A 23578-nucleotide genomic window follows, 5' to 3' on the forward strand; every position below is an offset into this window, starting at 1 on the left:
TTCTTCACGGAGAGGGTGGTGGATGCCTGGAATGCCCTTCCGGAGGATGTGGTGAAGAACTGTGAAGGACTTCAAAGGGGCGTGGGATAAACACTGTGGATCCATAAAGTCAAGAGGCCGCCAATGAAGAGTGGGTGACTCGCCAGAATGATGGCTACTGCCTGGAGACAATACCCTTATTCAATAAACGTACACATGCTTACTGTGACTCCAACATCGTTCTAGCTTCAACAGCAAGAGGAAATGTGGAATAAAGGATCTGCACTCACAAAGGGGGCAGTAGCTGGCTTGTTACGGCGGTTACTACCCCAAACCAAATAAGCCTGTTACTTCAATTTCTATGCATATACAGCATAGTTCTCTGCTTCAACGGCAGGGGAGAAGAAAAAAGGGTTCGCACTCCAAAGCGGGGAGTAGCTGGCTTGTTACGGCGGTTACTACCCCAAACCAAATGTGCCTGATACTTCACTTTCGATGCATATCCAGCATGGCTCTGTGCTTCAACAGCATGGGAGAAGAATAAACTGATACTTCAAGCATATCCAGCATAGCTCCCTGCTTCAACGGCAGGGGAGAAGAAAAACAACCAATAAGGGCTGTATAACATAGTCTGAGTAAAACAAATAAGCATGGGTGTAGCTTGCTTATTGCGGCGGTTACTACCCCTACTACCCCTAACTTATCAAGCTAGATATTTCACTTGGATGCAGCTCCATCACTGCTTTCTACATTAATGGTGGGGGTGGAAGGGAAATAGAACCAAGAGCTAAGAGAAACAGATAAGTATGAGAGAAAAAAGTGTGTGAAGCTTGCTGGGCAGACTGGATGGGCCGTTTGGTCTTCTTCTGCCGGCATTTCTATGTTTCTATGTAATCCAAGCCCCAGCAGAGAGAGACAAAATTTCACAGTCCCAAATCAACCCAATCCAAGCCCCAGCAGAGAGAGACGAAATTTCACAGTCCCAAACCAACCCAATCCAAGCCCCAGCAGAGAGAGACGAAATTTCACAGTCCCAAACTTTCCCCCAGCCCCCGCTCACCTGCCCTGGCCGTGGCCACGCAAGCCCCCAGCAGCAGCAGTAGAAGGGCGTCGAGAGAGCGCCTTCAGCAGCCCCACTGGCGAAGGTGAATACGTGCACGCCTGTATGTCCAATATGAGCGCTCAAGGCAGCGAAGGCGCATGCGCACACGGCGTGACCGGCTGGACGTTTGAGGTCACGGCATGTGCGCATGCGCCTTTGCTGCCTTGAGCGCCCATATTGGACCTACAGGCGTGCACGTATTCACCTTCGCCGGCAGGGCTGCTGAAGCCGCTCTCTCTCGCCGCCCTTCTACTACTGCTGCTGCTGGGGGCTTGCGTGGCCGCGGCCAGGGCAGGTGAGCAGGGGCTGGGGGAAAGTTTGGGACTGTGAAATGTCGTCTCTCTCTGCTAGGGCTTAGATTGGGTTGGTTTGGTTTGGGACTGGGCGGCTAAATGCGAGAAGCATTTTTTTTTCTGTGGATTGGGTTGGTTTGGGACTGGGCGGCTAAGTGCGAGAAGTATTTTTTTTTCTGTGGATTGGGTTGGTTTGGGACTGGGTGGCTAAATTCACCACAGTAACGCCAGTGTCAGGGTAGGCGGTAAATTAGTAGGTTAAAGACGCGGCAAGATAGCAGGTTAAAAAGGCGATAGTCGGGGCGCACTTTACTGTATGGGAGGGAATAGCTAATCGGATCGTTTACATACATATACATGCCTCGGGTGGAAAGGGAAACGCGTCGAGTTAAAGAAGCGGTAAGGATCGGTAAAAACAGATAGTGAATCGCGGGTTAGACTTAAGCGGCCAAATTGTAAGTACACAGCGGGTTAGAAACGGGATAAATGCGGCCGCGCATTACTGTATCGGCCTGTTGGTAAATATTCAGGAGGAATATCTCTCACATTTGCAGACTTTGCAGCACAAGAGATTACTAAACAAGCTTGTTAATTAGCAGGTAAGGAATGTGTACAAACTAGAGCACAAAGGGTAGCAGGATTACGAACAGTGCAGCAGCTGCATGAATCTGTGGGGAAATAGAAGCTGGGTACACCCAGATGTATTATCTGTTTCACTTTAAATGTTTAAATTTAATATTACATGAGGTTCATTGGCCTATGCCCAACAGTGCACTGCCCATGTACTAGCATGTGGGTTCCCAATCTGTAACCAGGCCTGGAAAATAAACTATGGCTACAAATGTTTCTCAATATTTCTCATTGTATGCTAGAGAAAAGAGTAAAGGAGCTGAAGATTTAACTAAAAACTCCCAATTAAGTTATATTCTAGGCATATGGAGGAATTACATAAGCAGAAAGAGGGAAAAGTGTTTCTAGATAGAATAAATGCTGAGAAAGTATCTGGGGTAAACGGGTTTCAGATGATGTGGAATATGGAACCAGTGGAAATGATGCTTGGTATTCCCAGAATTAATTAATAGGTGCAGTAATCTAGAAGGATGGGAAGTATTAGAAGAAGGATAAATGGCAGAGGTGTTTAGCCCTTTATAAGGAGCTAGTTTTGATCCTGACAGGAGCACAGGTATTGAATGTTGATATTCATTTTGCATATAAATATAGAGCAAACCCTGAAAGAAATCCCCCATATAATAGAATTAGTGGGAAAGGCAGACCAGGACGATTTCCCGAGATTTAGAGATATAGAGCAGGGAATGATTATACATAATGTCTGCTAGGAGTGGTGCAAATCAGGGCAGGAGCAGAAGAACCCATGTTGACTGTATATATTAATATGCAACCTTGCACATTTTTTGGATTCTGGGGCGACTTCTTCAGTGCTAACAATACTTCCAAAAGGAGTTGAATTGTCAGATGAAACCATACAAACTATAGGATTTGAAGGACAGAATAAGCTGGTACATAGGACAGCTAAAACTAGTATACAGTTACAAGGAAAAGAAGTAACAAGTCAATTTTTGTATGCACCAGATTGTCCAGTAAATTTGTTAGGCAGGGATTTGTTACAAGCCCTGGAAATAGAGCTTTCTTTTGCATCAATCTCCAAAGTTGTGCATTCAGCTAGGCAGTTTGTTACTTTCACATACAGACAGGAACAGTTTCTATAGGTGCCTGTTTCAATTGAAGCCCTTCTATTTTTTTAAACCTTGTCCCAAGACCTTCAGACTTCCAACTGGTGCATCTGTGATTATCTAAACGATCTATTAAGTACAGTATTTACAGGATCTGTGTGCAAGGCACCCTACAGAACTACTTTTATAAAGAGCATAGAAAGGAAATAAAATAAATTCTAACAAAGTCAAAATTGTCTGTCCCAGGTTTCATTTTTAGGAATTAAGCTAGGAGTTGATGGTACAAGTATTGATGGTGCATTTGCAGGACCATTAACATAGGTGACAGATTTTCAATCTTTGAATTACAAAGCACTAACATTATCACCTTAAGAAAAGGAACACAAAGGGCTTTAAATCCCAGATGGAGAACAGCTCACTCACCACACCTTGTGTAGTGCTTCCCAGTTGCATAACAAAAGAAACAAGAAATTTGCTTGACTGCTATTTGCTGAATTAAGGTATATCAGAATGTTAAAGTGAAATTACAGCATCATTGAAATTAACTATTACTTTACTTTATTGTATGCTAGATTTTACATCTTTCCAGATTGAAAAAGAAAACACCTTCTTTGCCATGTGAGCTGTAAAGCTTGAAGATGATATTTTTCCTCAGTTTTATTTTTTCATTTTTAAATAGATCATTTTAATTTTGATTTTTGTTTTATTCTGGATCGATCCAAATACTTTTTGGTATACTTTTTTAGCTCAAATATGTTAATTGATATCTGTCTTTTTTGTGTTATGTGTGTGTCATGACACCTGAAGAATAAAATGAATGAATTTGTGTCAGTTTAGTGAAATGCATGTATCTGTGTAATGTCTGAGCATTTAAGTTGTTTGTGGTCCTGACTATTGCATGTTACCTAATAATAAAGAAGGATTATTATGCAGATGTAGGGATTACCAGATGTAGGGAGCTAAGGCCATGACAGAATTTGTCTCATTGATTAATTTGAATTTGTTTTGCTCTTATATTAGGCTTTAATAACATATACATCTAATACTTATTTAAGAGGCTATGCTCTGATGTCAGAAATCCACCCAGCTGAGAAAACTGCATACGTCAAATGTCATTGATTTCAGAAATTATCCCATCCTTTGTACAGAAGTCATCGTGCACTTTTCATCATATGGACCTTTTTTTCATATGTGATAACTGATTGTCAGCAAAAAATATGTTTATGATAAACCTAGTCAATATTTTAGTTATATACACATTTAAAAATGTCACTATTTAGATTTTAAGATAATACCACAGTCTGAATTGAAGCAGTCTTTAGTAGCCTTACAGTTCCAGTATTTTGTAGCATTATGCAGTACTATACCTTATAATGAGTATATGCATTTACTTGCTTAGTCAGTGTGATGATTATTCGATATGTTCTTGTTTACTTTTATTTATGAAAGCTAATCTGATCACACTAATCAATCACCCTGTCCCACTGCTGGCCACTTGACAGTGTGATATGTCTTGGTATAAATCACATATTCCCTTGAGGTAAATTCTGCTCTATTGCTGCTTCTGCACGAGTATTTTTTCTATACCCAATATACTGAATTTAGTGAGCCCCTTCTATTTTTCCCTTACCTTTTTGAGCATTTCTTCCTGTAACACTACCTATTGGTTTCTTTACCTAAAGTATGGTTCACAGCCTCTTATGGATGTTTTCTGGCAGTGTGGCATTTCTGTCTATTCATTTCTTCCATCCAGATGGCGGAGGACTTGCGCTATGGTGACCTTAGCCGCTCCAGTATTTATTTCTCCTCTTTCTATATTTTCTCCTTCTGATTTTTCTACTCGTACCCGTCGTTCTGCCTATTTATCTACTCCAACTGATGTACCTGATGAATTTAAATTGTTCAGCTGAACTGAAATCTTTTTTGCTTCTTGGCTGACTCCTGGTGTTCAAGCTGCTATAAATGCCAAATGGATTCAAACTAAATTAAAAAAATGAAACCGTCATCTCATCCCTTAGACACAATTCCTACTAACCTTCTCATCGCAATAAGAAACTCCATATCAAAACCAATTGCAGACATCATTAACTGCTCTCTCTCCCAGGGTCTAGTTCCTGACCAACTTAAATTAGCCATTCTCAAACCTCTACTTAAAAAACCTAACCTTCCAACCACAGATCCAGCTAACTTCCGCCCAATAGCTAATCTGCCATTGATCGCCAAAATTATGGAAAAGATAGTCAATAAACAACTATCTGAATATTTGGAAGAAAACAACATTCTTGTATCTTCCCAGTATGGCTTTCGGAAATCGTTAAGCACTGAATCTCTCCTTATCTCTCTTACCGATTCTATTCTATCTAATATGGACAAAAAACAACCACATCTTTTGATACTACTAGATCTCTCTGCAGCCTTTGACACTGTCAACCATTCATCTCTATTAAAATGTCTGGCAGATATAGGCATTAAAGGAACAGTCTTCAGCTGGTTCAAATCCTTCCTAGCAAATAGACAATTCAAAGTAAAGATTAACAACAAAGAATCACAACCGATCCCTTCCAACCGGGGGGTCCCTCAGGGTTCCTCCCTTTCCCCTACCCTCTTCAACATTTACCTCTTACCTCTATGTCATCTACTTACTAAACTAAACCTAACTCACTATCTCTACGCGGATGACATCCAGATACTCATCCCAATCTCAGAATCCTTACAAAAAACCTTGGCTCACTGGAACAATTGTTTGCAACAGATCAATCATCTTCTCTCCAGCCTTTGCCTCATTCTTAACAACAACAAAACTGAGATCCTAATCATCAATCAAGACATCAACATCAAACTTCTAAACCCAGCTGACCTACTCAACTCATCCACTCCCATATTAAATCACTCACCACATGTTCGAGATCTAGGTATCATGCTAGACAATCAGCTCAATTTTAAAAAATTCATAAGCACAACCACCAAAGACTGTTTTTATAAGTTACAAGTCTTAAAAAAATTGAAGCCTCTTCTTTATTTCAACGATTTTCGGATGGTCCTACAAGCCATTATTCTATCAAAAGTCGACTATTGCAATTCGCTTCTCTTTGGCCTTCCATATTCATCCATCAAACCCCTCCAAATGCTACAGAACTCTGCAGCCAGAATCCTTACCAATACGAATAAAAGAGATCACATCACCCCCATTCTCAAGCTCCTCCACTGGCTGCCTATAAAGCAAAGGATCCTATATAAAGTACTCACCGTAATTCATAAATCCATTCACAATATCTCTCCTCTTCAATTATGTAACCAACTACGCCCTCACTCCTCCTCTAGACCCATCAGAGGAGCATATAAAGGCACACTCTATGTACCTTCAACAAAATCCTCGCATCATAAACGTGCCATATCTACAGCAGGCCCCATTCAATGGAATGCGCTCCCACCAGACATTCGGCTTGAGTTCTGCCACTCTTCATTCAAAAAAAAACTTAAAACCTGGCTCTTTAGCCAAGCTTTTCCAGGACCATGATCATCATTTTTTCCCCTCCAACCAGCAAGAACATATCTTCTTCACAAACCCCCATTTTCCATACCACTACCTACTTCGGTATCTAATCTCTTGCTGCAGGACACTTGAGACTTTCTCACTTATACGTTATAATTTTATGCTCAATAAGACCTGTCAACTTAATTGTTTAAGTCTTTTTTTTTTTTTCTCCTTTATCTTTTGGTCATCAATGTTACAATGTTATTGTTAAATTTTGAACTTATGTACACTGATCCAAGTTTCATAACCTTGTTCTATGTAATGCCTTTTGGCAATTTTCATGTTCTGTTTCAATGTAAACCGATGTGATCTTTATTTCATATAGGAACACCGGTATATAAAAATCTAAAAATAAATAAAAATAAATATTCGTTATCAATTTATGCAATTTATTAACTTAACTACTGAAGGACTTAATGCTCTCAACTCTGAACTACGAGCAACTGCTGTCATGGCTCAGCAGAATCGTTTGGCTTTAGATTCAATCCTTGCCTCAAAGGGAGGTGTCTGTGTTATTATTGGCACTGCATGCTGTACCTATATTCCCACTGCTACCTATGACCATAACATGTCTTATGTTCTTCAGCATCTCTGTAACCTATCTCATATTATGTATGTACAAAGTGGTGTGAATTCTTCTGCTGACTCTTGGTTTTCCTCTTTATTTTCCTGGCTTCCTTCACTTTCTTGGTTGCGTACATTGCTTATATTCCTGTTTGCTATTTTTGCAATTATGATTTTTGGTTGTTGTTTCCAATGCTTTTTTTCTCTTTTATCATACATTTGCACTTCTTGTTCTTCTTCTTCTTCTGTATTATACCTTTCCACTCCTGTCTCTGCTGCTCATTATGAGACAGTACTCCATGCAGAAACATGCCCAGTATAACAAGTATTATGAGAAAAATAATACTTTCATACTGGTTTCTCTTTGTTGTTCTTATCTTTACTGAAACATTATTATATAATTACCCGACTCTGAAAGGTAACAAATATATAGTCTTTATTATCATAAGGTTTCTTTTCTTTATAATGAAGCCATTCTTGCAGCTCTACTACAGAGCTAATGGCTACCTAGTGAAACTTAGTTATGCTGTTATTATTTGTCAATTAGAGAGTGCGTGTCTGCCTATGAGTCTCATTCACTTTAGGGGGGGATCTAGAGGGATAACAACACACACAAGGTTAGCTGTTAGCTTACACATTTAGCCCATTTGCCATAATCACTTTTCACGGTTCTGTCTTCACCTCTGGTACTTGGGTGTGCCACTTTTGCCATTTGTAAGTGGCACAAGCGGGAAATGAGAAGTATGCCTGAACAGAAAACCAACATGGAGAAGGAAATCCCCAGAAGCCTCTGCTTTTCTTTAGCCTGCCTAGGCTGAATGGACTCTGAGTGACTTTCTGAGCATGACTTACAGAATGTCCCTGGATATCTGTAGAAGCAGACAAGCTGGCATCAGACAGGTGATGCCTATTCATAGGGTCACAAAGAAGAAACCACCGGGGAGCTTCAGGCACTATTCTCAAGAGTTTGTAATCAACACAGCTACAGACGTGTTGATTGTCTTGAGCAGTAAGAATTTAACAGAACAAAGAACTCTCTCAAAAGCCATGGGAAATGGGCTACACGTCCTAGGGAAACTAATCAGGCATAGTTAGGGATGATCTTATCATGCAGTTGACATCACAACTTATGTAAATGATCCTTTGGGCAGTCACGCAAATCTCTTATTTATTTATTTATTTAACATTTTTCTATACCGACCTTCATGGTTAAATACCATATCAGGACGGTTTACATCGAACAGGGGTAAAATAACTAGATAAAGGAAGAAAAACAAAGTTACATTACAACGAGGACTGTGAACTTGGAAGCTTAGGAAGCTAGAAGAGAAATATAAAGTTAAGTTAAAGGGAGAGAAACAAATTCCGGACTAGAGGTAGTCCAGACTAGAGATAGTCCACATGTTAGAGTCGGTATCCATGCTGTCAAGGTATTCAGAGGAGGGGAGGATCCATTAATCATGGGTAGATAACGCCTAATGTGTATCCCAGGGTTCTGGGAAGGCTTGGCGGAACAGCCACGTTTTGAGTTTTTTCTTAAAAGTTAGCAGGCAAGGTTCCAGCCTAAGTTCTGCAGGGAGGTTGTTCCAGATGGCTGGGCCTGCTGTCGAAAATGCTCGGTCCCTGGATGCGATGAGTCGTGTGGCTTTGGTTGGAGGGGCTTGAACCTTCTATCCTTTTCCAGTATTGAATGTTATCTATAAAAGAAGGGTCACTTCCTGTATACAAGGAGATGCTGGTCAGTTTGTTAGACAAAGGGCATCCAGTACCCAGCATCTCCCGAGAATACTTATACTGATTAATAAAAAAGAAATTATACTTTCTACTGAGTCTAAGTGTTCTTGTGTCCCTGGCTATAAGCATAGAGTGTGCTTTACATTACAGTCCATTTGTTAAAAATAGAATTAGGGCTTGCTTTTTCAAACTTCACATGCTTTGTGGCCTTAAACATCTTCTAGAGAAAGCAGATTTTCAAACAGTGGTACAGGCCTCCATTCTACCTTTAATAGACTACTGCAATTCTACTCTCCTTGGTCTTCCTGCAGCAATGCTTCATCCCCTTCAATTATTGTTAAATGCTACAGCGAGACTTACTACCGCATCAACAAGCGTGAGCACATTATTCCAGTGCTCTCTGAATTACATTGGCTTCTGATTGCGGAATGTACTAAGAATACGATTGTAACTACCACTTTTAATCTTATCTCCTCTGATGCTTCACCTTGGAGCTATGCTCTTTTACGGCTTTATTGTCCTTCTCATCGGCTTCGCACTGCACAATGAGGCCTGTTAAATGTGCCCTCACAACTGCATGCCAGACTTAGTGTTACCAGAGACTGCGTTTTTTCTGTGGCCACCCCGGTTATCTGGAACTCATTTCCCAAAGCTCTACTTATGTCAGAAAGAATTAAGACTTTTAAGACTCTGCTAAAAATATGGCTATTTAGACAAGAGTTTTACTAAATCCACAGAAAGTTCCTTTATGTTCGAGTTTTATTATTGCTGTGAATTCTGATTTTGGTGTGTATTTATTGAAATTCTATGTTTGTTTCTATGTACATCGCTGAGGATATGGGTGATTAATAAATTCAAATAAAAGATAAAGATAAAAGATAAAGATAAGTAGCCCCTTCCCACCCACCACTTAGATAACTATTTAGCTGATTAGCTACATAGTGGCCGCTGAATGCGGCCAAATATTCAAATGCCACCATTTAGATGGATAAGTCCAAACTTATTCTGGTAAGTGGTACTGAATATCGACTTCATAGTTATGCTCAATATCGCAGTGGAGGTATTAAAAGAAAAACTGTACCCTATGTAAACTGTTCAGTGTTGCGGTTCTGGCCGCGAGCGCCGCGACCAGACCCTTACCTCTGGGCTCCTGGACCTGTTCCCGCTTCTGGAGGCATGGTTTGCGGCCTGTTCGGTGGCGTCCCCATGGGGGCCACGCCGCCGGGAAGCTTCCCATGGACGCTCTGCTGCTAGGTGCACGCACGCGTCACTTGGGCGCTTTTCTAGGCCGTTTCCCGCCAGGGGTGACTCCACCCAGTTCCTGACGTCAGACGCGGCGGCCTTGATAAGCTGGCCGCGGACACTCAGTCTTTGCCTTGCAATGGGTTTACTTCCTGGTTCCCTGTTGCGTCATGTACCAGAGTGAGCTGCCTTGGTACTCGCTCCGTTCCTGCTTACCTGCTACAGTACCTGCTTGGTTCCTGCTTGCCTGCTACAGATCCTGCCTGGTTCCAGTACCCGAGTCGTGCTTCAGTTCCTACCTGGTTCCAGTACCCGAGTCTTGCTACAGTTCCTGCCTGCCTGGTTCCAGTACCCGAGCCCTGTTATAGTACCTGTCTACTGTCTAGTCTGGTTCCAGTTCTCAGTCCTGATCAACAACCTGCCTAAGTCCCAGCGGCTGGGTCCCTATGGGCTCCTCCCGGGGGGTCTTCGGCTTCCATGAGTGAAGCTGCCTAAGTCCCAGCGGCTGGGCTCCTATGGGCTCCTCCCGGGGGAGTACCAGCTTCCAGGGTGAAGAGCTCCTCTATGTCCTGTCTGAACATCTGCCTCCCGGCCTGCCACGTACCAGAGACATTGAACATCTTTCCCAGTCTCCTGCAGGTCGGCCCAAGGGTCCACTAAATTGAGACTCCATAACAGTTCAGTATTTCGAAAGTACACATGGCAAGCAGCTATATTCTGCCTGAATCATTTTAAAATATTACTGATGTCAATACTTTTGAACTGTTTTCAATTGGCTTCCCTGTAAATTCACTGGACTTCTATAAACAAACTCAGTACAATACACAAATTACCTCATATACTGATGTCTCATTGAGGCCGATATAATAAGATCTACGCTGAAATCAGCGCAAATTTTCTGCGCGCTTTTTTTTTTTTTTTTTTTTTTAGTGTGCATGGCAAAAGCAGGGGCCTCTGTGGAATATAATAAGGGGATGGCATGCAAATTAGATATGCGCAATAAAAGTACACAAGACCAAATACACGTGGCAGTGCCTGCAAAAAAGTCCAGATTAAGAAAGCCATGGGAAAAATATGCACTAAAATAGGCACAATTGAAAAAATGTTGCAGACTCACAAATGGGTATTTCTAACTTACTGCTGATTACATTGGCTCCATGTTATTCAAAAATAGTTTCAGCTCCTACCAGCTCTTTTACTCCATTGCTGGCATTAGTGTGGTTGTGTATTTGTGCAGCTTTTTTCTCACCGGACTCCCGCGGCCACTTAGCATGGATCAGCCTGCTGGGAGAGGGCAGGAGCCATGATGGACGGCCAGCGATCTCTGGGGGCTACAGACAAGTGCTGACACTGACCAGAACCACAGCTCTTTCACTTAATTTCTGTCCTGACCCAGGCAGTTTAAAAGCTTAAAAAAACCCATACTAATCAATCTCCCTGCTAGCACAGCTCCCTACATAGCCCGTGAATAGATAACTATCTCCTTTACATGACATTTGCATGCACTTGCATAAAACCTGCCACGAGTTATTGCATAGGTATGTGCATGCATTTTTTCCACACTAAATGTATTACATACGCACATACAATTAGTGTGGAAATATATGCAAAATTACATGTGCAAAAACCCGCGCCAGGTTTTGCTCAGCTTATTACGTCGGCTCCATTGGTTCTTGCTGCGATGTGAATTGTGACAACCTAGCTCATAGTCCACTTAGATACCATTCTGTGAGGTCATTTGTGGCACCAAGAGATTCACAGAAATTAAAGCAGGAGAACAACTTATAGAATTTAAATTCTAACAATTTAACAGTAACCTTTTAATTGATACAGAAGAAGAGTTACTATCTGTCATTTGAACGTTTTAAACTCTGCATAGTGTACTACAGGTACAGTTTTTTTTAAACATCTTTCAGCCCTTCTCCTTCTAATATTTTAAATAAACTACAGGAGGATAAATTATATCTGTTTGTTTTTAGCATCAGAATTGCTAATCAACTTTACCCATACCAACACAGTGTGAAAACTGTTTTTTAAGTCTCCTCACCCTGGAATTTAGTTGATACTTCTAAAACAAATGACTCACCTCTATGACTTCAATTTGATTGTTATTTAACCATAGTACCTTCAATTTTGTTAGCCTTTCCAAATTTTCGATCACACAAATTTGATTATGATAAAAATAAAGTTTTTCCAAATTACAGCAGTTATGTAGGCCATCAATTTTCTGCATAAAAAAGAAGAATTTTCATTTACTACTATTGCAACTTATCATTTCTATAGTGCTACTTGACATACACAGCGCTGTACAAAAACACATAAGATACAGTCCCATCTCTGTACAGCTTAATTAGATTGTAATCTAATTTTAAATTTACCATATCTCACCTACAACTTCTAACCCAAATTTTATTCTAGACAAATTAATATTTACATATTTTCAATTCATGAAATACCATTTTAACTAACAAAGCACCTTCTTTTTTACTTTTAGGCAACATTATGTGATATCAGCCTTATGTCATGTTTTCAGTTTTTTTTTTTAAATGGTATCTTTATTCATTTTATACCCAAGCATTCAGTACAATAAATTGAAACCAGGCATAAACAAGGGATAATAGCATCGTAAAATAAAGAAAGCAAAGGCATATATCCCAGCAAAAGGCAAATAAAGAAATATTTGAACATATCACTTACAGAACAATAAATCCCCTTCCCCCCACCCCCCTAATCCCCCCTCCCATATTAATTTAAAGCCAACCAAAAGACAGAGGTAACTCTTAATATGCACAATCACTTTGGATTGTTCACTGTGCAAACCAGATCAGAGGAAGCTGTCAAAGGGGCAGTTCCGAGAGAGAGAGAGAGAGAGAGAACCGGTCCCTAACAAAGGGAGGCAATTGTGCTACAAACCCGCCCCCCAAATGCTGGGAAAGCATTTGTTCCTTTTACCACTAATTCCTAGGCACCAAGATTTGAAATCCATTAATAAAAGGTCTAACATCTCAGCATGCCAGAAGGAGAATGTGGGAGGATCTCTCATAACCCATCTAGCCAAAATATACCTCTGCACGACACAAAGCCCTTTTACCAAAAATGCAGCTTCACATTCCTTGTAGTTAACGTCATCAGACAGTACCCCTAAAACACATATAGTCTCCTGCGCTGAGATTTGTAGTTGTAACTTATCATGGAAGAACTCCCAGACCTCCTCCCAAAAATTTCATATAGGCACATAATCCCACAGACCATGACTTAAAGTAGCCTGAGGTTCAGGACACCTCCGATATCCCGGGCTCTCAATTAACTTCATTTGGAATGCTGTGTGTGGATATTATTAGCTTATGAATGTCTCGCAAGTGTTGTTCCCTGATCAATATCGAAGGTATATTATGATTAAGCATAGCGAAAACTATCAAAGAGGTCATCTCTGTCCAGGTCCACTCCCAAATCAACATTCCACCCCAAATCCAAAGTGGACAGAGTATGATAGTTGGTAATGGAATGGAGGTACTTGTATAGATTCGCTAAGGACTGTTTCCTCCCTTTATAGAAAGTATGTAATCTCTGAAAGGGACCTGAAGATTGGGAAAGAGAGGCAATCTTAATCCGTCTGGAAATAAAACTATGGAGTTGGCAATAATACAAAAAAATCCTGTGTGTAAAAGTTAAGATTGTCTTTATAGTACTGAAAAGAAAACATCTTGCCATTTGGATAGTCAATTAAGTCAATAAACCTATCTCGACCCCGTTGATACAAGTGTAAAAAAAATGTATTTGTCTCACCCACGGGAAACCATGGATTCCCATAGATCGACAGCCAGGGCGTATAATTCCAAGGAAGCAATAGCAATTTCCGCAGTGAGCGCCACCCATGTTGCACATATTGGATAAGAATATTATTAGCTAGATGATTTGGAATATCACAAGACCCCGCATGCAGCAGAAAACTTAAACTATAAGGGTGAACAAAGCACGTTTCCTCGGGAACATTTGCAAAAGAGAGGCTGCCAAATAACCAATCACCAAAGGCACATAGTAAACAAGCTAAGTTATAATAACGAATATTAGGAAATCCCCATCCTCCCTCTAACTTGAGGACCATCAACATTCCTATAGGAACTCTGGCCTTATGATCTCTCCAAACAAATTTAGCACAAATTTGCATCAAAAGCTTAAGATCCCTATTAGACAATATTATCGGCAACTTTTGCAGGGGATATAACAGTTTAGGGAGAAGAGACATTTTAAGTAATGTTGTCCTCCCCATTAAAGACAGTGGGAAGTTCATCTCGCTGATAGTACGTCAGTGAAATTCCTGAAGGATGTTAAGCATATTGGTCTGATACCACTCAATGGGATCCTTATGAATGTAAACACCTAAATATTTAAGGTGAGGTGCCACCCACATCAAGGAGGAAGGTCCCCAGTTCTCATGTAAATGGCCCATAATGTTTAAAACCTCTGATTTTTCTAAGTTTAACTTAAGCCTGGAGAACAATCTGTACTCCCTAAAAACATCTAACACCTTTGGGAGCAAGCGCTTTGCATGGGGAATAAACAAAAGAATATCATCTGCGAACAGAAACGAGGTCAGCAGAGGGACACCATGATGAACAACGTGTTCCTGCAGTACATCCTAATAATTCGGTGCAGTACCACCGAAACCAGAGGCTCCAAAGTTAAAATAAACAATAAAGGGGATAACGGACACCCCTGTCTGGTCCCTCTGGACAATTGGAACTGCTTTGAGAGAATACCATTCACCCAAATTTTGGCCATCTGATTACTATAAAGAACCTCAACTGCTTGAGTTATGAAACCAGGAAATCCAAACAACCCTAAAACACACTTTAGGAAATCCCACAAGACCCTGTCAAAGGCCTTTTCTGCATCAAATCAGGACAGGATCAACAAATACACCTAGCTTACAAAGGTCCAGCAATAAAATAATATATGTCTTGTATTTATACTGGATCAATACCCTTTAACAAAGCCAACCTTGCTCGAGAAATCAAGCAAGGCATTATATCCACTAACCTATTGGCCAGTAATTTTGCATACATTTTGATATCTACATTGAATAGGGATATAGGGGATATGAAGACAACTGTTGTGGATCCTCTCACGGTTTGGGAAGAACAACAATGTGCGCCAAGTTTTAAAGTATCCAGCATTGCACCAAACTGAATCATTGCAATAAAGAAATTCTTCAGGACTTGCATACACCGAGGGAGTCAGCACCTTGTAAAAATGGGTAGATAATCCATCAGGTCCTGGTACTTTAAAATTTGGTAAGGCCATGATCACTGAAACAATTTCCGACTCTGCGATCAGAGTATTAAGACATTCCAATTGTGAGGGAGTTAAGGAACAAACAGTGGCCTTTTCCAAAAACTTGGTCCAATCTGAATCATTCCCCTTATCTGCTGTATATAGAGATTTATAATATTCCTGAAAGATCGCACTAATTCCCTGATTTGTAGTAGCAAGATTCCCCCTTCTCAAACGCAACCTGGAAATAAAGGCTGATTGCTGGTCCCCCCCTAACCAAATTCACAAGCATTTTGCCTGAACGGTTTCCATACAAAAACAACTTGTGCTTCAGAGATAGTATGGATGAGGTAGCCTTCTTGTGTAAGCTGTCATTCAGTAACCTTCGAATAGAAAAAAACTGTGAAGAAGAGTGAGCCAGCAGCTCCCGTTTTAATCCATTCAATTGTTTAGTAAGGTCCAGAATGTCCTTATCCAACTCAGGCTTCTTAGCAATGACATACCTAATTATAACCCCTGAAGAACCACCTTCGCAGTTTCCCAGAACAAAGTAGGTTTTTCTTTTTGTTGAGTATTATGCCTTTCAAATTCTTGCCACCGAGAGAGCAAAAATTCTCTAAAAGCCTTATCTTACACAAGCCAATGAGGCATTTTCCAGTTAGAAAAACACCTCCCATGTTCAGTCCCCTAAAAATACAGGATACTGGACAATGGTCCGAGACCACCATGGATTCAATCTCTGCCCCAGTCAACTGAGAAAATAAAGATTTGGAGATCAACATGAAGTCTAGCCTTGATTTGGAGTCACTGGCATGAGCATAGTGAGTAAAGTCTTTAGAGCAGGGATGTAATGATCTCCAAGTATTGATAAGCCTCAAATTATGGCATAAAAAAGGAATACCTAAGAACATAGAACATAAGAAATGCCTTACTGGGTCAGACCAAGGGTCCATCAAGCCCATTATCATGTTTACAACAGTGGCCAATCCAAGTCACATGTACCTGACAAGTACCCAAACATTAGATAGATCACAAGATGTTATTGCTTATTAAATACCTTAATAGCAGTTTATGGATTTAACCTGTAGGAACTCATTCAAACCTTTTTTAAACCCAGTAACACTAACTGCTGAAACCACATCCCCTGGCAATGAATTCCAGAGTTTAACTATGCACTGAGTGAAAAATAATTTTCTTCGATTTGTTTTAAATGAGCTACTTGCTAACTTCATGGAGTGCCCCCTGGTCCTTCTATTATCTGAGACAGTAAATAACTGATTTACATTAACTTGTTCAAGTCCTTTCATGATTTTGTGGACTTCTATCATATCCCTCCTCAGTCGTCTCTTCCCCAAACTGAACAGCCCTAACTTCTTTAGCCTTTCTTCATAGGGCAGATGTTCCATGCCCCATATCATTTCGGTCGCCCTTCTCTGCACTCTCCTTTGCAGCTATATCCTTTTTGAGATTCAGGCCCAGAACTGCACACAGTATACAAGGTGCAGTCTCACCATGGAGTGATACAGAGGCATTATGACATCCTCTATTTTCTATTCTCTTCCTATTAATTCCTAACATTCTGTTTGCTTTTTTGATTGCCACAGCACACTGGGCCGAAGATTTCAATGTATTATCCACTATGATGCCTAGATCTGTTTCCTGGGTGGTAACTCCTAAGATAGAACCTAACATTGTGTAACTACAGCAAGGGTTATTTTTCCCTATATGCATCACTTTGTACTTGTCCACATTAAATTTCATCTGCCATTTGGAAGCCCAATCTTCCAGTCTCACAAGGTCCTCCTGCAATTCATCACAATCTGCTTGAGATTTAACTACTCTGCATAATTTTGTGTCATCTGCAAATTTGATCACCTCACTCGTCGTACCCCTTTCCAGATCATATATAAATATATTCAAAAGCACCAGTCTAAGCACAGATCCCTGAGGCACTCCACTGTTTACTTTTTTCCACTGTGAAAACTGACCATTTAATCCTACTCTCCGTTTCCTGTCTTTGCAATCCACAAAAGGACATCTCCTCCTATCCCATGAATTTATAGGAACTGGTCAATGAATGGCTCCCTCCCTTTGCCTGTCTGTCCAAATGTGGGTCTGCCTCACAGTTAAAATCCCCGCTGAGTACTACAGGAGCTCTCTCTAAGGCAAGAACATGGGAGAATATCTCTGTAAAAAATGTATGATCATATTGATTAGGACCATAAATTGAGCCCATAATCAATGGCTTCCCAAATAGCAAGCCCCTCAAAATAACATAACGGCTATTAGGATCATTGATTGAAGATTGCATTTGAAAGGAAACAGATTTATGAAACAAAATGGTCACCCCCAAACTGTGGGATGTACGCGAAGCAGCAAATACCTGATTGATACCCCATTTTTTTAGTTTAAGGTGCTCCGAAGGAGACATGTGAGTTTCCTGTAAAAAATTATTGTTCTTCGGAATCTATTCAGGTGAGATATTACCTTTTCTCATTTCATAGGGGTACCCAACCCTGCGACATTCCACGTAATAAATTTAACTAAACTCCCCAATGACACCATTTACAACAGCTAAAAGCATAATACACCTCCGCACAAAAACCGTATAGGGTCATCCCAGGTTAAACTTCCAATCCCGGACACCCCTAATAAAAACTGACATCTCAAAGTGAGAATGACTACAAATATAACCTCCATACTCTCAATAACTGTAACCCTTGTAACCTCTCCCCCCAGTTAACCTCCCCACCCCCATGTCACCCAACCCCCCCATCCTCCCCACCTTCACCCCATCCCTCTAATACCAAAAAAATTAACATCTGAATACTCCCTTCCTATAGAGAGTGTGAGGTACATTAATGCACATGGATGCCTTCCCTCAAAACAGAAGAAAAGAAAGTGAGAGGGAGAGAACCCCCACCCCAAGGTTATAGCATGTTATAAAAAAGAAAAATCACTACAAATACAAATGGTGGTGCGAGCCAAATACAAGAAAATGTAGGATAAATAGTACTGAAATGTCATTGCAGCGAAAACTGAGGCTCAAACTATCCTAGCCTCTGTAGAATTAGGAAACAGGACTTTGGAACAACATCAAAAAATTGCATATAGAATTGCAAAGAAAAAAAAAAAAGCAAAAGTCTCAATGGTAATATTGTCCATGACACCATAACTTTGCAAAAAGAGAAACGCCTCAGGAAAATCAGTGTCCTTGAAAGCAATCCAGGGTGTGTGGATGTCTCTAGCACATTAGCATGCTGAAGCAGTTCCAGCGTGTGCCTCATACCAATCCCAAATGCCTCAGCAATCAAAAAGGTAAAGACAGGTTCATTTTCTCTAAAAAAAAAAAAAAATAGCAAGGGCATAATAATCTGATGCAGACATCTCCAGATAGAACCGGGTAAGTAGCAGTCACACAAACCAAGGCATTTGAGAAAAGTCAACAAACTATCTCTCCATTATCTTGTTGCGGTAGTGAGGTCAGAAGATTCTTAGCTGCCTGCATGGACTCACACCAGCGAATCCCCTGAGTGGTCCATACTTTCAGCTTGTCAGGATAAATCAGGGCAAATCGCAGCTGCTTCTTTGCAAGAATAGCACAGATTGGCCTGAATTCACGGGGCATGGCCGAGATTCGTGCCAAGAAATCCTGAAAAATCAGAATGTGATAACCGTCATACATAAGCTCCTTACACTTATGGTATTCCTGCAAAATGCATGCTTTATGAGCAAAATTCAAAATTTTTGCAAGGACTATTCTGGGTTGTGCTTTGTATACCGAGGTGGTGGCCTGGATTGCAAACTGGTTGACGGACAGAAGACAATGTGTGATGGTAAATGGAACTTACTCTGAAGAGAGAGCAGTGTTAAGCGGAGTGCCGCAAGGATCGGAGTTGGGACCGGTCCTGTTCAATATCTTTGTGAGCAACATTGCGGATGGGATAGAAGGTAAGGTTTGTCTTTTTGCGGATGACACTAAGATCTGCAACAGAGTGGACACGCCCGAAGGAGTGGAGAGAATGAGACGGGATTTAAGGAAACTGGAAGAGTGGTCGAAGATATGGGAGCTGAGATTCAATGCCAAGAAGTGCAGAGTCATGCATATGGAGTGTGGAAATCCGAAAGAACTGTATTCGATGGGGGGAGAAGGGCTAATGTGCACGGAGCAGGAGAGAGACCTTGAGATGATAGTGTCTAATGATCTGAAGTCGGCGAAACAATGTGACAAGGCGATAGCTAAAGCCAAAAGAATGCTGGGCTGCATAGAGAGAGGAATATCGAGTAAGAAAAGGGAAGTGATTATCCCCTTGTACAGGTCCTTGGTGAGGCCTCACCTGGAGTACTGTGTTCAGTTCTGGAGACCGTATCTCCGAAGGGACAGAGACAGGATGGAGGCGGTCCAGAGAAGGGCGACCAAAAAGGTGGAGGGTCTCCATCGAATGACTTATGAGGAGAGATTGAAGAATCTAAATATGTACACCCTGGAGGAAAGGAGGAGCAGGGGTGATATGATACAGACTTTCAGATACTTGAAAGGTTTTAAATGATCCAAAGACAGCGGCAAACCTTTTCCGTTGCAAAAAAATCAGCAGAACCAGGGGTCACAATTTAAAACTCCAGGGAGGAAGACTCAGAACCAATGTCAGGAAGTATTTCTTCACGGAGAGGGTGGTGGATGCCTGGAACGCCCTTCCGGAGGAAGTGGTGAAGACCAAAACTGTGAAGGATTTCAAAGGAGCGTTGGATAAATACTGTGGATCCATAAAGTCTAGAGGATGTGAATGAAGAGAAGAGGCATGGGGATGGCTTGCGGGAATCACGGCTACTACCTGGAGATTAATATCCTTATTCAATAAACATACACAAGGTTAATGCAACGCCAACATTGCTCTATGCTTCCACGGCAAGAGGAAATGTGGAAAAAAGGATTTGCAACCACATAAAAGCAGGGGAGTAACTTGCTTGTTATCGTGGTTACAACCCCAAACCAAATAAGCCTGATACTTCACTTTCAATGCATATCCAGCATAGCTCTCTGCTTCAACGGCAGGGGGAATGAAGAAAAGATGATTTATATTCAAACAACTACCAACAAGGACTGAATTGCACAGGCTGGGTAAACAAGCGTGGGAGTAGCTTGCTTTTAATTAGCTAGATACTTCACTTAGATGCAGCTCCAGCACTGCTATCTACGATGGTGGGGGTGGAAGGGAAATAGAACCAAAAACGTTATTTAAAGGGACAAGAATAACAGAAAAGTATGAAAAGAAATAAGAGTGAAAGCTTGCTGGGCAGACTGGATGGACCGTTTGGTCTTCTTCTGCCGTCATTTCTATGTTTCTATGAAAGTGAGCCCATGCGATACACGCACTCGATTTCAAGCGGTCAGGAAGGTTTGCCAGGCCCAATTCCGCCAGTAACCATTGCTCCAAGAACTCCTGAAGCTTCTCATTGCAGAAATTATTGGTGAAACCCACAAAGCGCAAATTAGAACAATGGGAGCGGTTCTCGAGATCATCGATCTTAGCTTCTTGTGCTCCAACCATTTTCTCTAACTTTTCCACCTTGGTGATTAGCGCAAGCGTGTCACCTTCCACTACGCCAACCCGGCCTATTATAATTTCAAATCGCGTATGAAAGTCGGATAGGGAGCTTTTGATTTCCACAATTTGTGTGGATAGGTCATCGAAACAGGATGCTGATGTCATCACTACTGTGGAGGTAAGATCAACAACAGCAGCTGCATTGAGTACTATCGTTGAAGCAGGTTCCTTCATGGCGGCCATCTTCCCCTATGAGGTGCATGAATTCTCCTTCTCCTTTTTTCTCAGGTGAGTGGACATACCTCAGTGGTGAACCACCCACAACTTGCAAGATGAAATGCAGCTATCACAGAGAAGCTGACAGAGATTTAAAAAAAGAAGAGATTAGGATCCAGATGGAATTGGATGCAGAAGGAAGGCACCCAGAGCCTCAAGAAACACGTCCTCCCTTGCTCACAGTATCACATGAACCTGTTTTCAGTTTTTATTTTATTTTCCCTAGAAATTTATCAGTGTTTATTATAATGAACACGGCTAAAAATGGGACAAAAATCAGTATAAAAAAATTCCTTATTTTTCCCCCAGTAACCTCCTCCCAATTTTGTTCATTTTAATAAGCAGAGATAAATTCCCAGGGAAAATAAAAGCAAGTTTTCTTACCATAAACAGTGTTTTCCATAGATAGCAGGATGATTTAGCCATGCTGTATGGGTGAAATCACCCCTGTCGTCACGAGGCAGAGCTTTACTCTCATAGCTCGAAGAGCTTTTGTACTGCGACTGCACCACTGTTCCCGCACTCCTCAAGCCGTCTCCTCAGTTAGTTTTCAAGCAAGTATTTGTAAGTGTAAATGTGATAAAGCAAATGTTGCTTACCTGTAACAGGTGTTCTCACAGGACAGCAGGATGTTAGTCCTCACACATGGGTGACATCACAGGATGGAGCCCAATCATGGAACACTTTTGTCAAAGTTTCTAGAACTTTGACTGGAAAAATAACCCTTGCTGTAGTTACACGATGTTAGGTTCCATATTAGGAGCTACCACCCAGGAAAAAGATCTAGGCATCATAGTGGATAATACTTTAAAATCGTCGGCTCAGTGTGCTGCAGCAGCCAAAAAAGCAAATAGAATGTTAGGAATTATTAAGAAGGGAATGGTTAATAGAACGGAAACTGTCATAATGCCTCTGTATCGCTCCATGGTGAGACCGCACCATGAATACTGTGTACAATTCTGGTCGCCGCATCTCAAAAAAGATATAGTTGCGATGGAGAAGGTACAGAGAAGGGCAACCAAAATGATAAAGGGGATAGAACAGCTCCCCTATGAGGAAAGGCTGAAGAGGTTAGGGCTGTTCAGCTTGGAGAAGAGACAGCTGAGGGGGGATATGATAGAGGTCTTTAAGATCATGAGAGGTCTTGAACGAGTAGATGTGACTCGGTTATTTACACTTTCGAATAATAGAGGGACTAGGGGGCATTCCATGAAGTTAGCAAGTAACACATTTAAGACTAATCGAAGAAATTTCTTTTTCACTCAACGCACAATAAAGCTCTGGAATTTGTTGTCAGAGGAGGTGGTTAGTGCAGTTAGTGTAGCTGGGTTCAAAAAAGGTTTGGATAAGTACTTGGAGGAGAAGTCCATTAATGGCTATTAATCAATTATACTTAGGGAATAGCCACTGCTATTAATTGCATCAGTAGAATGGGTTCTTCTTAGTGTTTGGGTAATTGCCAGGTTCTTGTGGCCTGGTTTTGGCCTCTGTTGGAAACAGGATGCTGGGCTTGATGGACCCTTGGTCTGACCCTGCATGGCAATTTCTTATGTTCTTAAGCCCAGGATGGCACTAACCCTGCAACCAGCAGGGTGCCAAAAAATAAAATAAGAAAACGTAACGAACCCAACACCGCAGGGTGGCAGGCGGGTTTCGTGAGGACTAACCTCCTGCTGTCCTGTGAGAACACCTGTTACAGGTAAGCAACATATGCTTTCTCACAGGACAAGCAGGATGGTAGTCCTCACATATGGGTGGGTACCGAGCTGAGGATGTCTGAGATATGCACCAAATGTACCCAAGACATGCAACCGGCACATCAACTGGGGTGGAATTTGGTAGAGGGCATCCTGAACCCTAACGGCCAGGCAGAAGGGTGTTGGTACATCAAGTTGCAAAAAGGCTGCCGCAAGACAGACTGGCCGAAGATGGAATCTTATCTTATCTTCCAGCCTTATACAAACAATAATGGGCTGTAAAGGTATGGAGAGAACTCCAGGTAGCAGCACCGACTGTAGGTGCGCTACTGAAGTTGCCATGGCCCTGATAGTGTGCTTTAACATGGTCTTGAAGTGGAATGCCTGCTTGCTGATAGCAAAATGATATGCAGTCCGCTAACCAGGAGGAGAGAGTCTGCTTACCCACAGGTTGCCCCAATCTGGTGGAATGGAAAGAAACAAACAGTTGAGTGCTTTTCCTGTGGGCGGTTGTACGGTCTAGATAGAATGCTAGAGCCCGTTTACAGTCAAGGGTATGTAGAGCCTGTTCTCCTGGATTAGAATGGGGCCTGGGAAAGAAGGTAGGTAGTATGATGGATTGATTAATGTGAAACTCCGATACTA

The 23578-nt window shown here is 41.4% G+C and overlaps 1 protein-coding gene across 1 annotated transcript in view; it reads right to left on the reverse strand.

The window, feature by feature from the left end:
- Positions 1–23578, reverse strand: part of LRRC9 (leucine rich repeat containing 9) — a 1004248-nt gene that overhangs the window by 948423 nt on the left and 32247 nt on the right. The window contains 1 exon segment of the mRNA XM_029598189.1: positions 12227–12367. Coding sequence (XP_029454049.1) covers positions 12227–12367 — 141 coding nt within the window.

Source organism: Rhinatrema bivittatum, chromosome 4 (assembly GCF_901001135.1).
Source record: "Rhinatrema bivittatum chromosome 4, aRhiBiv1.1, whole genome shotgun sequence".
Lineage (NCBI taxonomy): Eukaryota > Metazoa > Chordata > Amphibia > Gymnophiona > Rhinatrematidae > Rhinatrema > Rhinatrema bivittatum.